This window comes from Zonotrichia leucophrys, chromosome 22 (genome assembly GCF_028769735.1).
Source record: "Zonotrichia leucophrys gambelii isolate GWCS_2022_RI chromosome 22, RI_Zleu_2.0, whole genome shotgun sequence".
In the NCBI taxonomy this organism is placed as follows: domain Eukaryota; kingdom Metazoa; phylum Chordata; class Aves; order Passeriformes; family Passerellidae; genus Zonotrichia; species Zonotrichia leucophrys.
Window position 1 is genome coordinate 2,651,729 of NC_088191.1, and position 14,095 is coordinate 2,665,823.

At 59.5% G+C, this 14,095-nt stretch overlaps 1 protein-coding gene across 4 annotated transcripts; it reads right to left on the reverse strand.

Moving 5' to 3' along the window:
* Positions 1-949: 949 nt before the first annotated feature.
* ZNF703 (zinc finger protein 703) lies at positions 950-10,904 on the reverse strand. 4 transcript variants are annotated; one of them, XR_010442628.1, is made up of 3 exons: positions 10,692-10,904; positions 8,212-10,267; positions 950-6,140 (listed from the first exon to the last, which is right to left on the reverse strand). XR_010442628.1 is itself a non-coding variant. In XM_064731100.1 (2 exons), the coding sequence occupies exons 1-2, from the start codon at positions 10,902-10,904 to the stop codon at positions 8,888-8,890; spliced, it is 1,593 nt and encodes a 530-aa protein (XP_064587170.1). In that variant the 3' UTR covers positions 950-8,887. The 4 variants fall into 4 exon arrangements, 1 of the variants encoding a protein (XP_064587170.1); XR_010442630.1 differs by having other exon boundaries at positions 950-2,768; positions 2,868-10,267; XR_010442629.1 differs by having other exon boundaries at positions 950-1,274; positions 1,375-10,267.
* Between the last annotated feature and the right edge of the window lie 3,191 nt (positions 10,905-14,095).

Consider the following 14,095-nt stretch of genomic DNA (forward strand, 5'->3'; position numbering starts at 1 on the left):
TCACACGTGTCCCAACAGCACAGCAGAGGATGGATGGTGCTGATGGCACCAACACCATTCCCAGAAGTCCAGGAGATACCTGGGAGAAGCAGGAAAAGCCAGGAAACTCCAGCCTGTAAATGCCAAATGCTTCCAAAATGTCTCAGGGAAGGATCTCACCTTGCTCCTGCTGGGAGGATCCACTGGGATGGGTTGGAGCCTTCCAGGTGCTTCATCCCTGAGCAGCAGGAAACCTCAGAGAAGGGGAAAACACAGTTTTCCTCCATGAGTGGGAGGGAGGTGGCTGTGGCAGCCCCTGGAGTGTGGGAGCTGCAGCATCATCCTGCTGAGTTCATGGCAGAGGTTTCCAGGCACAAATCCTGACCTGGTTCTAAGCTGCTTCTGTGCTCTTCTCTGCCCAGGAGAGCAGCAAGGGAGGGGAGCAGGAACAGGTAATGCGAATTTATCACCTGAATCCAGAGATAACCCCAAGATCCTGCCTTTGCCTCAGCTCTGGATCAAGGCAGCAGCTGGCCCCACGCAGGTCCCATCCCATCAGCAGCATGGAGGAGCTCAGACAGGGCTCTAGGAGAGAGATTTATTTATCTGTGGGATTCCAGGAAGGGCTGGGGAAACCTCTGTGAGGTGCTGAAGCCCAGGTCAGGAGCCATCCCTGGCTCAGTGATATATTTAGAGCGGGATAATGTAAGTGACAGGAGGGAAAAAAAGAAAAAAAAAAAAAATCTGGGGAGGAGGTGCAGATCCGTCCCCTTGGCTGGGAGTTACTGGATGATCCGAGCCAGGGAACAGATAGTTGGATTTCCCTTATTTCTCCCTTCAAATAAATCACAGCTCCAGAGGCCTTTAAACTCTGCAACATGATCTGTTCCAATAAGGAAGGGAATGAAAGGCTGCGTCTCTCTGGAAGCCTTCAGAGCCATAAATCTCCTATGTACAAACACAGACCAGATTTCCAAGTGCATTTATTTTATTGTATTGTTTTAACAGAAAAATCAAACTGCAATAAACTCCGTCCCTCATTAGCTGTCTCCATATCCAGGCCAAATGTTGCTAACGAATAAAATCAGGACAAAGGAATGTGGATGTGGGTCCAAGGCCTGGCCGGGCGCTGACCCCCTGAAAAGCATTTCCCTCTGAGCCTCCCAGAGGTGTGGGATGAGGGGAGCCAAGGGGGTGGATCCTGCACTGCCCATTGCTGTGGGTCTGCTGGGGGTTGTCACCCTAAATCCAAATTCAGCATCCCCTGCCATGGACCTGGTACCCCCATTATGGACCTGGCACCCCTGACATGGACCTGGAACCCCCACCATGGACCTGACACTCCTGACACGGACCTGGCACCTCCACCATGGACTTGGTACCCCTCCTATGGACCTGGCACCCCTGACATGGACCTGGAACCCCCATGGTACCCCCACTGTGGACCTGGCACTCTCACCATGGACCTGGTGCCCCTGAGACAGACCTGACACCCTCACCATGGACCTGTCACCCCTGAAATGGACCTGACACCCCTGCCATGGACCTGGTACCCCCACCATGGGCCTGGCACCCATGCCAGGCCCCTGCCACAACCGCTAGAGTTTAATTTAGGGGTTTCCTGCTTCAGTTTGTTGTGGTGCACCCCAAGAGCAGCACGAACAGGGGGCAGTTTGGGTGGGTGCCCCCAAGCTGCCCCACATGAAGGGGCTGTAGAATTAGGGCTGAACTCGTGAAGCACCGGGTCAAACCCCAAACTTGCTCTGGAGGTGTTGGTCATAAATCATCTGCTGGCAGTCCTGAAGGGCCTGGCTGCTCCCAGAGCAGCTTTGGGGGGACACAGAGCCCAGGGACGAGGATGTGCCTGGCACTGGTGTCAGCGTGGCCATCAGTGCCCCCATGGGTTTTCCCAATCCCCCAAACCCATGGAGAGAGCAGGCCTGCTCCCAAACCCGGTTTGGGATCTCCAGTGACTTGGTGAGCTGCAGGAAAAGGCAGAAATCAACCCCAAGCAGGCCGGGGAGGAGCGAGGAGCCTGCCTGCAGGATTTATGGCACGGAGCTGCCGAGCCCAGAGCAGCGCGGGTCCCGCCTCAGCCCACGGAGAAATTCCTGACTTATTGAATCACATTTGTCATCCCTAAATACATATGCAGGCCCGTGTTTCTGAATCCATAAACATCTTTTAACTAACTCGGCTCGGCGAGGCCTCTTTCAGCAGTAATTTATATTTAACTTTTTCCATATGCAGGGCCTGTCGCCTCAGTGTCATTTCCGGGAAGGCCAGGGGGGCCGGGGGGCGCTCGGCGTGTCTTGGCCCGCTGGAGCAGCCCAGCTGCTGGCACGGCTCGAGAAATCCACCCGCCAGAGCCAGTGCTCATTAATCATCTGAACTACTAAACTGCCAGCTCCTTTCAAGATCTTTCAAGAAGTGTTTTCACCCAAAATAGAGTTGAAAACGCGCCGGGCCCTACTTTCAGAGTCTCATCCATCTGGCCATTATGGGGAGTGTCAGGCGGCTCTGACAGACAAGGCTGCTCTGTTCGAGGGGCCCCGGCCCCACAGCCTGTCATATCACGGGGCTGATGGCATCTGACAGCTCCATTTGTACCTCCCCCGGAGATGAAAGGGCCGCTGCTGGTGGCAGGAGAAGGGCAGGGCCAGAGGGATGAGCAGGGGCAGCATCCCTGGCACAGCACCCAGAAATCAGTCCCCCTAAGCCCATTACTGCCCTGGGGCTTGTGACCATCTGGGGTGTGATTAAAGGTGGGGGGCTGTGTCTACTGCCCACTCCTGGTTGTGGTGCTGAGCTCTCCCTGTGCCCTGCTGGAGCTGCCAGCCCTGCCCTGGAGTCACCTGCAGTGTGTGTGTGCTGTGCCCACTGCCCACCCCCTGGCTGTGGTGCTGAGCTCTCTCTGTGCCCTGAAATGGAGGCACAGAGCACCCTGGAGCTGCCAGCCCTGCCCTGGCCCCCATCACCTGCAGTGTGTGGGTGCTGTGCACACCCCAGTGCTCAGAGCCAGTCCCCAAACCCAGCAGGACAGTCCCAGTGCCCCCCATGGCCAGGAGGGCTCAGGGTCTGCCCCACACCAGGACATCCCAAAATCACAAGAGGTGCTGGATCCTGGTGCTCCCCTTGTGAGGACCCCCCCCGAGCTGCCCCAGTGCTGCAGGATTTCTGTGCCAGCACAGCAACTTGGAAAAGCTTGGGAATTCTGGAGGAGCAGCAGCAATGGGGACAGAGCACATCCCTGCAGCCAGAGAAGCAGGCACCCAGCCAGCCCCATCTGTCCCAGCTGCTCCCAAAACAAACCCCAAGCAGAGTCCCAGAGACTGTGGGAAGCAAGGAAGGGCTTTAGGCTCCATTTCCATCCTGCCCAGAACAGAGCTCTTCTCACCTCTGAAGGGCACTGTCCTTCTCCAGCCTGTTGGATGTTACTGGGATTGTGCAGGGAATGGGAACAAAACCAAACCCCACAAAGGCAACGCTGCTCCAGCAGAAACCAGGAGTCCTCTTGATAGGAGCAGGGCTCCTGGCCTGGACTCCATCCTGGGTGATGAGCAGCCCCCATCCTTCTCATCCAGCCCCATCCTTCTCATCCAGAGGAAAATACAGCAAATCTTTTGGGTGCAGAGAAGACGGTGAGAGCTCAGCAAGAAAGACCTTAACAGTCCCCATTTCTGTCCTGTCCTCTCTCAGAGCCCCTCAGTCACCCCTCCTGCAGGAGCTGCTCATGGGGAGGTGGCACCAGCACCTGAGGCTTTCACTGCTCCCCATCTTCTTCGGTGCAGCAGCATCTCCCTCTCCCAGGGATGCAATTGGAGATGCAGGGGTGCTGTGGTGGGCACCTTTGCAGCTGTGGGGGACACAAAAAAGGCCATTTTGGTTCTCTGCTCCACTGAGGTGTCTGCAGGAAGGGACTGTCAGAAGCCAACAGATGCCCAGGATGCTGCATCCTTCATCTCCTTCCCAATTTTGCCAGGTCAGGAGAGGTGATCCAGGAATTTTGGGACCACAAGGTGTTGAAGAGGTCACGTTGCACCCTGCACAATGTTGGGTGTCCTGTCCAGCTCTGCTCAGCCTGTTGGGGCCAGCCCTGATAGCACAGGGTCAGCATTCCACCATCACCTTTGGCAAAGGCATCTCCCCTGTGGGTCACATCCTCCTGTCCTGTCTCCCTGCACCAGGCTGGAAGTCATGGCAAAGCTGCTCCTGGAGGTTTCCTTCAGAAAACAGGGTAAATCTGTGTTATTGGGACTCGAGCTGCAGGACCCTGCTCGGTGCACGGAGCTGTCAGCTGAGTGCTCTCCCCTGCTCTCCAGGGAGCTTCAGCTGAAGTGATGGTGTGTGAGGATCAGCACTCCTCAGTTTGTCACCACGATAAACAGAGGGTGACTTGACCCAGCATTGCTGCCACACTCCTGTGACAACCTGTGCGAAGGAACAGCTGTGGTCCCAGGGCTTTGTCACCTGCCAGGGCCCTGTGCTGGACTGGCACACTGCACAAGAGGGAAACCATGGCTGTGGTCACACTGGGGACTTCCCGTGGGTCACTGGTGACCAGCCAAGGCCCCGTGTCCTGGTGTGGTGAGGAACACGTCAGTGCATCACTGCTGAAGCTGGAATCAGAGCTGCTGGAGGATTTGCAGCACACACCAATCCATGGCCAGAGCAGAGGCAGCAGCAGCAGCAGCTCTTCAGCCGTTATCCAGAGCCAGAGGAAAGTCCATTCCCATCTGTGGCATTCCTGACCACTGCAGTGCCCCGGGTGCTTGCCCACACTCTTCTGGCTTTGGCACCTCGAGGTCTTTGTCCTTCTCCACTTTGTCCTTCGTCCTTCTCCACTCACCTCATCCAGCCTCTTGTCACTTGTGCTGTCCCACTGCTTGGAGTGGCTGGAGGTGGCCCCACAGCAGGGCAGTGTGGGGCTCTGGTGGGCACACACAGCTCCACACCCTGGTGCTGCTCTGGCTGCTCCGTGTCACCACGGTGTCACCACTCAGCTGCTCCTCCTGCATGGCTCCAGCACACAGCCAGGCACAGGACCTCCGCTGCCACCTCCAAGCACGGCTTTGTCCCTCCAGGTCTGCTCTCAGCTCACCCAGCACCAAGTGTGCCCCAAAGCAAACCCTGACCCTAGGCTGGGCACGGGGATGCTGGTGAGGGGACAGGAGGTGTCCACGCCACTCTGGCTTGGAGGACAAACACAGCCCGTGTTCTCTGTGGCTTCCTCCAGTGCTCACGTGGAAAGAAAAGCTGCTTTATGCAGCTGAGGAACTTCTCATCCACCCACCATGGCTCTGCATCCCGACCTGACCCCTGGGCAGGCTCCAGCCCTCGAGGACGCCGCGCTCCGCTCCGCGCTCTGAAACGCCTTGTACGTCTGCGGGCAGCCACCTCTGCATCACCTAAAAGACATCGGGGATTTTTGTGCAGGAGAGGAAAGGAAAAACAACAAGAAAAAATAGGGCCTGGCTCTTTCATTCACGGATTTATTGGGCGGACGGCGTGGCTGTGGTCAGCTGGGCTTCGGCCTTCACAGACGGGGATATTTATAAGGCACGCGGAGCGGCTCGGCGTGTGCGTCCAAGTCATTCCTTCCCCGGCACAGGGGATAATGTTGCCTTTGTTCAGCTGCCTCGGGCACAGCAGAGCGTGCCGTGCTGCTCGGCCGGGCCCCTCGCCGTGCCCCGGCGCAGCCCCGCTCCTTCCACACACACCGCGGCCCCGGCAACTGCCACCATAAATCAATAGGAAAGGAGAGGCTGCCAGTTAGACTAAACAAGTGCATTTGCAAGGATTGCTAACCCTCATTAATCACTCTGACAGTCCTAAAAAACACATTTCCCCTTTAATGACTGTATTTGGATAATCAGAGCTTTTTCCTCGCGAGTGACGGTGGGCGCGACTTCGGCGGCACCGGGGTCAGCGGCGAGTCAAGCGCTGCAGGTCCCCGGCAGCTCGGGGTGAGATGGAGAAGGTGCTGCTGTGCCACGGGGAAATGAGCCACCAGCACAGCCCCAAAACTGCTGTCCCCACGTCCGACACCCACCGGTGTCCTCCCAGCCCCAGCTGGATTTGAAAAGGTCTTTTTCTGTCTCTCCGTGTTCCCTTTAGGTGACTTTTGCCTCCTGGAGAGGTTTGAAACCTGGCACATTTTTCTGTATAAATGATGCAACACATTAATGCACAGCACATTATGAAAATGGTAATTCAAACCCATACAACTCTAAATTAAGCCATACATTATCCGACCCACTCAGCCATATATTTTGCAGAAAGACAGGATTGAATCAAATCAAACCGAAACTGTGGAGTGCAGGTTGTTAGACAGAATGATTAATAAAGTGCATCCCAGTGCTCTTATTATAAAATGAATTCCGCAATAACCTGGGCATACATTACACAGGGAATTATTTAATATATCGGCAACGCGACTGTTCCCCAGCAGCTCAGCCCGAGTGCCGCCGCTATCAGATGATACTCGCGGTGTTTACATGGTCTGGCCCCGCTGCTGCAGTCCTTAGGGAGGGGAAAAAATTCCTCAGGGAACCTCCTGCACAGCAGGACTCATCCAGGCAGCACCCAGCCCTGCTGTGGGTGAAGGGAAGGCGCGCGGGCTCGTTTTGGAGCAGGGACCATCCTGGTGCGGGGAGGGTTTGGGGGAGAGAGGGGATGGAGCTTTGCTGTGAGGAGGGATCCCCCAGCAGCTCTGGCAGGATGAGGCTGTGCAGCCCCTTGCTCTGTGCCCTGGCTGCTCCATGGTTGGGGTCTGGCATGATCCCCAAAACCCAGAGCGGCTGTGCCAGGCGCGCTGATTTTGGCACTGGGCTACCGCACCTCAAGGGTCTGCGGCATCATCCTCCCACCCCGTGGCACGAGGTGCCCAGCCATGGCCAGGGACAGGCACAGTGGGACAAAATTCCAGTGCAGGAACCTGAGACAGGCCCCAGCACAAAGCCACAGCCAGGATTTACAATGGGGACTGGCAGTGCCTGAGCGAGGCCAACACCGAGCGGCATCACTGCGGGGAGTCGGGACCACATCCAGGGAGAAGCGATGCTCCTGAGGGCTGGGGGGTCTGGGTACCTCCTGTGCCAGCAGAGAGAACACTCTGGAGCTGCTGTGCCCACCGCTCGTGCCACCCTGCTCCATGGCCAGTATCAGCTGCCACAGGGCTCAGCACCCAGCAGGGTGACACTGGAGGGGCTGCACCAGCCTGGGCTGGGCACCTCATTCCTGCTGTGCCCACAGGACAGAGCAAACACCCACAGCAAAGCCCCCTGTGCCAGCCCCAGCCCTGCAAACACCCCTGTGCCAGCCCCAGCCCTCATCCAGCAACATCCCACCTGGAAAGAGCAACACCACCACGGCCACAACCGGAGCCTGGCCACGTCCGCACATCCCCAAGCCACAGACCCCCAAAATCAGACCCCCAAAATCAGCCTTGGGGAGCTCAGCACGGAGCCAAACTCACCCCTGGACCACCAAATCTCTCCCACTGCCACAGGAAACCCAAGCTGGGCCCTCCCAGCGGCCGCACGCTCAGGCACAGGCAGGGAAATCGAAATCCCTTTGGCAAAAGTAGTCCCTGTTCTCAGCGCGTTATTTTTCAGCTCAAAGGACACAAAGGAATTTTAACACAGGGCATAAAGCAATATCGAGAAGGCAATTAACAGGGATTAATTGCGTGACTCACTGAAATGCAACAGGAACGAGGCAGACAAAAAAAAGTGATGTGGGGCAATGGGGCATGCAGGGGGAGCTTGAAAAGGGGTCCAGAGCTGGAGTGGAAGCGCTTTTTTTGGGGCATGGAGCAGGCAGAGCCCCCCAGCATGGTGGGGATGGAGCCAGACCGTGTCAGAGCCATCCATCACCCTCCTCCCGGCACAAACATCCAACGGGGGCAGGCAGGACCCCCCCACACCGGGATCCAGAACACAACTGCGCCCCCAAATCTGCACCCCGGGAAGGGGTGCCCACCCGCGGGCACTGCTGCGATCCCGCTGAACACCTTCTCGAACCTTCCCTCCGCCGCCACGCCTGGGGACACGAACACGCGGGGATGGGGACACGGGGGCGCGGAGCCAGGAGCGCACCCGGGGCTCCTCCGGTACCGCCGCCGCCACCGCTAGATGGTGCTGGGACCCCGCCGGACCCCCGGGCAGGGACGAGACGAGACCAGAGCGTGGGTTACAACCAAGAGGCGTTTATTAACAAAATCAGACTTACCGGGGCTCGTCCGCCCGCCCGGGGCCGCCGGTCCTGCCGCTCCTCCGGTCCCCCCACCGACACAGCGGGGACACGCGGGGTCCTGCAGCCCCCGGCGGGGCACGGCCTGGGGTGAGCATCACTCAACCGGTGTAGCCCCCCCTGGCCCCGGACACAGCGCAAAAATTAAAAAAAAAAAACCAAAAAGAAGGAGTAAAATTAAAAAAAAAAATAAACCACAAAAATGTTAAAAGGAAAAAAAAAATTGAGAACCCCAAAGATTAAAAATAAGAAAAAAATTTACAAAAAAAAATTACGTCTGCAAGTTACAAATGCAGAGAACAGAATCCCAGAGCGATAAACGCAGAGGGGAAGGAGGAAAATGCCTTTTTTTTGGTTTTTTTTTTTGCTTTTCCATGTCATGCAAGAATTTCTCAGGGGAAATTAAGAAGGGGAAGGAAAAAAAAATTCAAAAGAAACAGAAGGGGAAAACCAAAGCCCCACACCTGCAAAGTAAAGAAGGGAATTTTTTTTTTCTTTTTTTCGGGTTAATTTTTTTTTTTGGAACACAGACTTTTTTTTTTTTGCATACCATTGATTCATTGGTGTATAATGCACTTATATTCCCAGCTTTAAGCTAACATACAGTAATAAATACAGAGTCCAAGGAGGGCGCGGGGGGCTGGGGCTGAGCCGGTTACTGATATCCCAAAGCCGAGGCTGACGTGAGTCTTTGGCCGTAGAGAGCGTACGGGGAGTAGTAAGGTCCGGCGGCCGGCAAGGAGGGCACGGGCAGGGCGCCGGCCGTGGGCAAGTGGCTCTTGCCATACGGGTGGTACCTGTTTAGTCCCAAAGTGTGTGGGCTCCTCAAGGAGAGCGAGGCCGGTAAGGTGTTGGGGCTCCCGGGGGCGGCGGGCGGGAGGTGCAGGTGGCAGGAGGCCGCGGAGCCCAGCCCGGAGGTAGGGTAACCCGCCAAGAGTTTCTCGGCCCCCGGCAGGGCCGTGTGGGTCCGTAGGTGGGTGAGCAGCTCCTCCGAGGTGGCAAACCTCTTGTCGCAGGGTCCGCTGGCAGACACCCAGTTGCATATGTGGGGCAGGGGGTCGTTCTGCAGCATGAAGCCGTAGGTGTACAGGGGGTGGCCGGGCAGGCTGGGGGTGCCGCTGGAGGAGAGCGTGGTGTGCACCGAGTGCAGGGGGTGCGTGGGGTACACCAAGGGGTATCCGCTCTTGAGGCTGCCGGGGTCGTGCACGCAGCTGGAGCAGTTGCTGGAGCCCAGGTGCGAGGCGCTGTGGTAGCTCAGGCAGTACGGGTCCCGGCATAATCCCTGCATGAAGGAGGGCGGCGAGGCCCCGGTGAGCGGGCTGGAGCTGGGCGGTTTGCCCGGCAGCCCCAGCGCCCCCGGCAGCTGGCTGCCCACCAGCCCCGGCTTGGTGGGGTCCAGCCCGGGCACGAACTGGGACGGGTAGCCGGCGTAGGCGCCCACGATGGAGCCGTGGTAGCCGATGCTGGAGGGCGGCAGGGGGAACACGGAGTGGCCCGGCTTGTAGGGCGACACGGGGGCCACATGGCCGGCGGGCGGCAGCGCGGGGGGCTCCGACTTGCGGCCCGAGGGGGGCTCGCCGTGCGCCCCGGCCTCCACCACCCCGCGCCCCAGCGCCCCGCCCGTCCCCTCGGGGCTGGGCTTGCCGCCTTCGGGCTCCTTCTTCTCCTCGGCGCCCTTGGGCTCGGGGTGCTGCGGCGAAGCCCCGCGGGAGCCGCCGGGCGAGGAGGCGGCGGCGTGCGGGGGGAACGGCGGGCACGCTGCGCTGGGCACCCGAAAGCCGGCCTTGTCCGCGCCGCCCTCCTTGCGGGGCTCCCCGCCGCCTTTCGAGTAGGGCTTGAAGCTCGACTTGTCCTCGGCGGGCGCGTCCCCGCTGCCCGGCGGCTTCAGCGCGGCGGGCCGGGCCGAGGGCTCCTTGTCGGCGGCGGGCGCGGCGGCCGCCACGGCGTTGAGCTTGGAGGAGGGCGGCGGGTCGGGCTTGCCGATCTGCGAGCAGGTCTGGGCCAGCAGCGCCAGCGGGCTCTTCTTGGCGTCCAGCTGCGGGCGGAGCGGAGCCGGTCAGGGGGGACCCCGACGGCGCCCCCGCACCGGCCTCCCCCCACCGGCGAAACCCCGGGGCCGGGCCCGGCACGGAGCCAGGGCGCGGGGATGGGGGGGACGGGGCGGGGGGACGCGCCCGGCCGGGGAGAACAGGGACCGGGCGGGGTGAGGGGGAGCGGGGCTGCGGCGGCGGCGGGGGAGGGAAAGAACGGGGTGGGGGGAGCCGGGCAGGGCAGAGCCCGGCCAGGAGAACCGGGAGCGGCGGCCGAGAAAAGCCGGGAGAACCAGGAAGAGCCCGGCCCGGAGAACCGAGAGCGCCGGGCTGGGAAAAGCCGGGAGAGCCAGGCTGAGAAGCAGCCGGCCGGGAGAACCGGGAGCGCTCCGGGGGTGCGAGGCGCGGTCGGGGGCGGCGGGCACTGACCTCGATGGGGCTGACGGGCGTGGAGGAGAGCGGCTGGAGGTACTCGGGGTGCAGGAGGTGGCCGCCGTGGGCGCTGAGCATCTTCAGGACGCGGATGGGCAGCCGGCTGGCCTGGCGCAGCGGGTCGGCGGGGGGCGGCCGGGGCGACGGGGCGGCCGCGGCTCCGCGGCTCGGCGGGGTCCTCGGCCGGGGCCCGCCGGGAGCGCCGCTCATTTGGGGCGGGGGAAAGGGGGGGGTGCCCGGGCTCCGCGGGGCCGGGCCGGGCCGGGCGGGCGGCGGAGCGGCGGCGGCGGCGGCCCCGGCGAGACGAAGCCCTTCCCCGGCCCCACCGACACGTCAAATAGCCCCGATGGCGGCCGCGCTCCGAGGGGGCCGGCGCCGCGCACCAATCCGCGCCCGGCCGGGCCCCCGGGGCGGGGAGAGCCGCCGGTGGGGGGGGCGAGCCGCCGCCGCTCCGCCGCCACCGCCCCGCGCCGCCGCGCGGGGGAGAACCGCGGCACCGGCCCGAGCGGCAGAGGCAGCGCTGGCGCGGCTCGGCATGGCACGGCGCTGCTGGCACGGCATGGCATGGCACAGCTTGGCATGGCACGGCTCGGCATGGCACGGCGCTGCTGGCACAGGATGGCACGGCTCGGCATGGCACGGCGCGGCGTGGTGCCGCTGGCAGGGCTCGGCATGGCACGGCGCTGCTGGCACAGGATGGCACGGCACGGCATGGCATGGCACGGCACGGCACTGCTGGCACGGCATGGCACGGCACGGCATGGCACAGCATGACATGGCACGGTGCTGCTCTCACGGCATGGCATGGCATGGCATGGCACGGCACGGCACTGCTGGCACGGCATGGCATAGCATGGCATGGCATGGCACGATGCTGCTGGCATGGCGTGCACAGTGTGGCCTTGTTGGCACTGCTCAGCATGGCATGGCATGGCACTGCTGGCATGGCGTGGCATGGCACTGCTGGCGCAGTTTACCATGGCATGGCACAGCTCAGCATGGCACAGCACTGCCAGCACAGTGTGGCATGGCATGGCACTGATGTCACAGTTTACCATGGCATGGCATGGCACTGCTGGCCAGTTTACCATGGCATGGCATGCACTAGCTGGCCACATGCCCGTGGCATGGCTATGCCTTGGCATGGACACTGGGCACCTTGTAGCTGCTGGCACTGGCTGCAACACCTTGGCATGGTTGCCACGCCATGGCACAGCTTGGAATGGCACAGCTCGGCCCAGCTGGCATGGCATGCCCAGTGTGGCTGATCATGGCATGGCATGGCTCAGCTGGCACACCACGGCATGGCACTGCTGCCATGGCATGGCTTAGATAAGATCAGCCTGGCACAGCTCAGCACCCAAAGCTGCACCCAGGGGCTGTGCCCTGCCACCAGCCAACACCTGTGCCCGTCCTGGTGCCACCCAAGGTGAGGGGCCTGACCTTAACTCAGGGCTCTCACAAAGTGAAATTCCCTTATGAACCCACAACTCCTTTTTCCCAGTCATTTTCTCCTTTCTTTGGTTTGCTGAGTCTTAAAAATCTTCGGGTGCCAGCGCAGGCTGCTGTATAACTAATTAACTTCCAACAATTAACTTCCTATTTCTAGTTACCTTTTCCAGACATCCTTGAATTAATTCCACAAACCCCTGGGGCTTCATATTTGCAGGGGGGTGAAAAACAGCCGAGCTTAGCCAGGTTCTGTCCCTAAGGAGCAAAAGCACACGGATAAATCCTGGAGCTCTGTCCAGGTGATGTCCTGCATGTGAGGTGGGGTGAGAGCTCCTTTCCTGGCCTTCAGGTGGGAGAATGGGGGCTGGAGGGGAGATGTGCAATGGGATGGGGGTGTGGATAAAATCCTGGCGGCCAGGATGGGATGAGAATTGAGGAACTGAGCACCTTTGGCCTAAAGAAAGGCGATGTGGGGCCAGGTGCCCATCCAGCCCCACCTCTGCCCTCTGGGGGTTTGTGTTTCAGGTCCCTCCTGCCTACGCAGAAAGGGAGAGGGGGGGGAAAGGGGGAGAGACAGACACCTCTAATTAATCATATTAACTCCTGACAGATGCTTTATGTTCCAACAATGTTGCTATTATTAAGTTCATGTGCCCACCCCTCTCCGAGCCCGCTGCTCCGGGTTCTGGGAAAAAAGGCTTTGCTGCATTTCCCCAGCGAGTGCTGGCATGGCCCAGCTCAGTCCCGCTCCTCCAACCCCTATCAATCACACCCAGGGTCAGACCTGTCAATTCCCCCTCTTTGTGAGCCTTTTTTCTTCTTTTTTTTTCTTTTTTTCCCTCCCTCCCGAAGCTGACCGCAAGATTGATTCAATCCGGACAGCGGGATGTGAGCGGAGAGGCGCTGCCGCTCAAAGGAGCCATTCAGGGAAGGAGGAAACTGAAAAAAAGCCTTTCCTCAAAGTCACTCGGGTTGTTGGCCAACAACAACAACACGGCCCTCACCGAGTAACCCAAGATCAGGTGGGATGAGTGAGTAAGGGCAGCATCGCAGGGGTGAGCGAGGGCAGGAGCAGCGACGCCCCCGGGGCTGTTTGTCCTTTTCTATGGTGCCCCTGGGGCTGTTTGTCCTTCCCCTGATACCCAAGGTCTGATTCTGGCACCCAGAGACCATTCTGGATCAGTTTGTGTTTGCTGGAGTAAAGCAAACAGCCCTTCCTTCACCAGAGGGTGGTGATGGATCCATGTCCTGGTGCAGGTTGGATCCTTGGCTCCAAAACCCATGAGGGTCCTGTTTTTATTAAGAACAGTAACCAGAGGGCTGAAAGTGAAATTTCCCTGTTCCTGTGATGCCCCCAGGGCTGTTTGTCCTTCCCCTGATGCCCAAGGCCTGATCCTGGCACCCAGAGACCATTCTGGATCTGTTTGTGTTTGTTGGAGCAAAGCAAACAGCCCTTCCTTCATCAGAGAGTAGTGATGGATCCACACTGGTGCCAGTCCTGGTTGGATCCAGGTTGGATCCTTGGCTCCAAAACCCTCAAGGGTCCTATTTTTATTAAGGAGAACAGGAACCAGAGGGGAGAAACTTAAATTTCCCTGTTCCTGCTATGCCCCTGGGGCTGTTTGTTCTTCCCCTGATGCCCAAGGCCTGATCCTGGCACCCAGAGACCATTCTGGATCAGTTTGTGTTTGTTGGAGCAAAGCAAACAGCTCTTCCTTCATCAGAGGGTAGTGATGGATCCACGTCCTGCTGCAGGTTGGATCCTTTCCTCTAAAACCCCCTGTTTCCATTAAGAACAGTAACCAAAGGGGAGAAAGTGAAATTTCCCTGTTCCACATCCAGTTCTGCTCCATGACAAGCCCCTCTCTGCTCAGAGCTCGCACAAGTTCAAATAAAAGCAGCGAGACCCCTGCCCAACAAAAATAACACCAGCACCAAAGGAAAAGCAA

Bases quoted from the DNA above. Each gene is read 5' to 3' on its own strand.
- ZNF703 (XM_064731100.1), bottom strand. From the start codon at position 10,904: ATGAGCGGCGCTCCCGGCGGGCCCCGGCCGAGGACCCCGCCGAGCCGC. The intron at 10,268-10,691 runs GTCAGTGCCCGC...CTCCGCCCGCAG, and splicing joins CGCCCGTCAGCCCCATCGAG to CTGGACGCCAAGAAGAGCCC.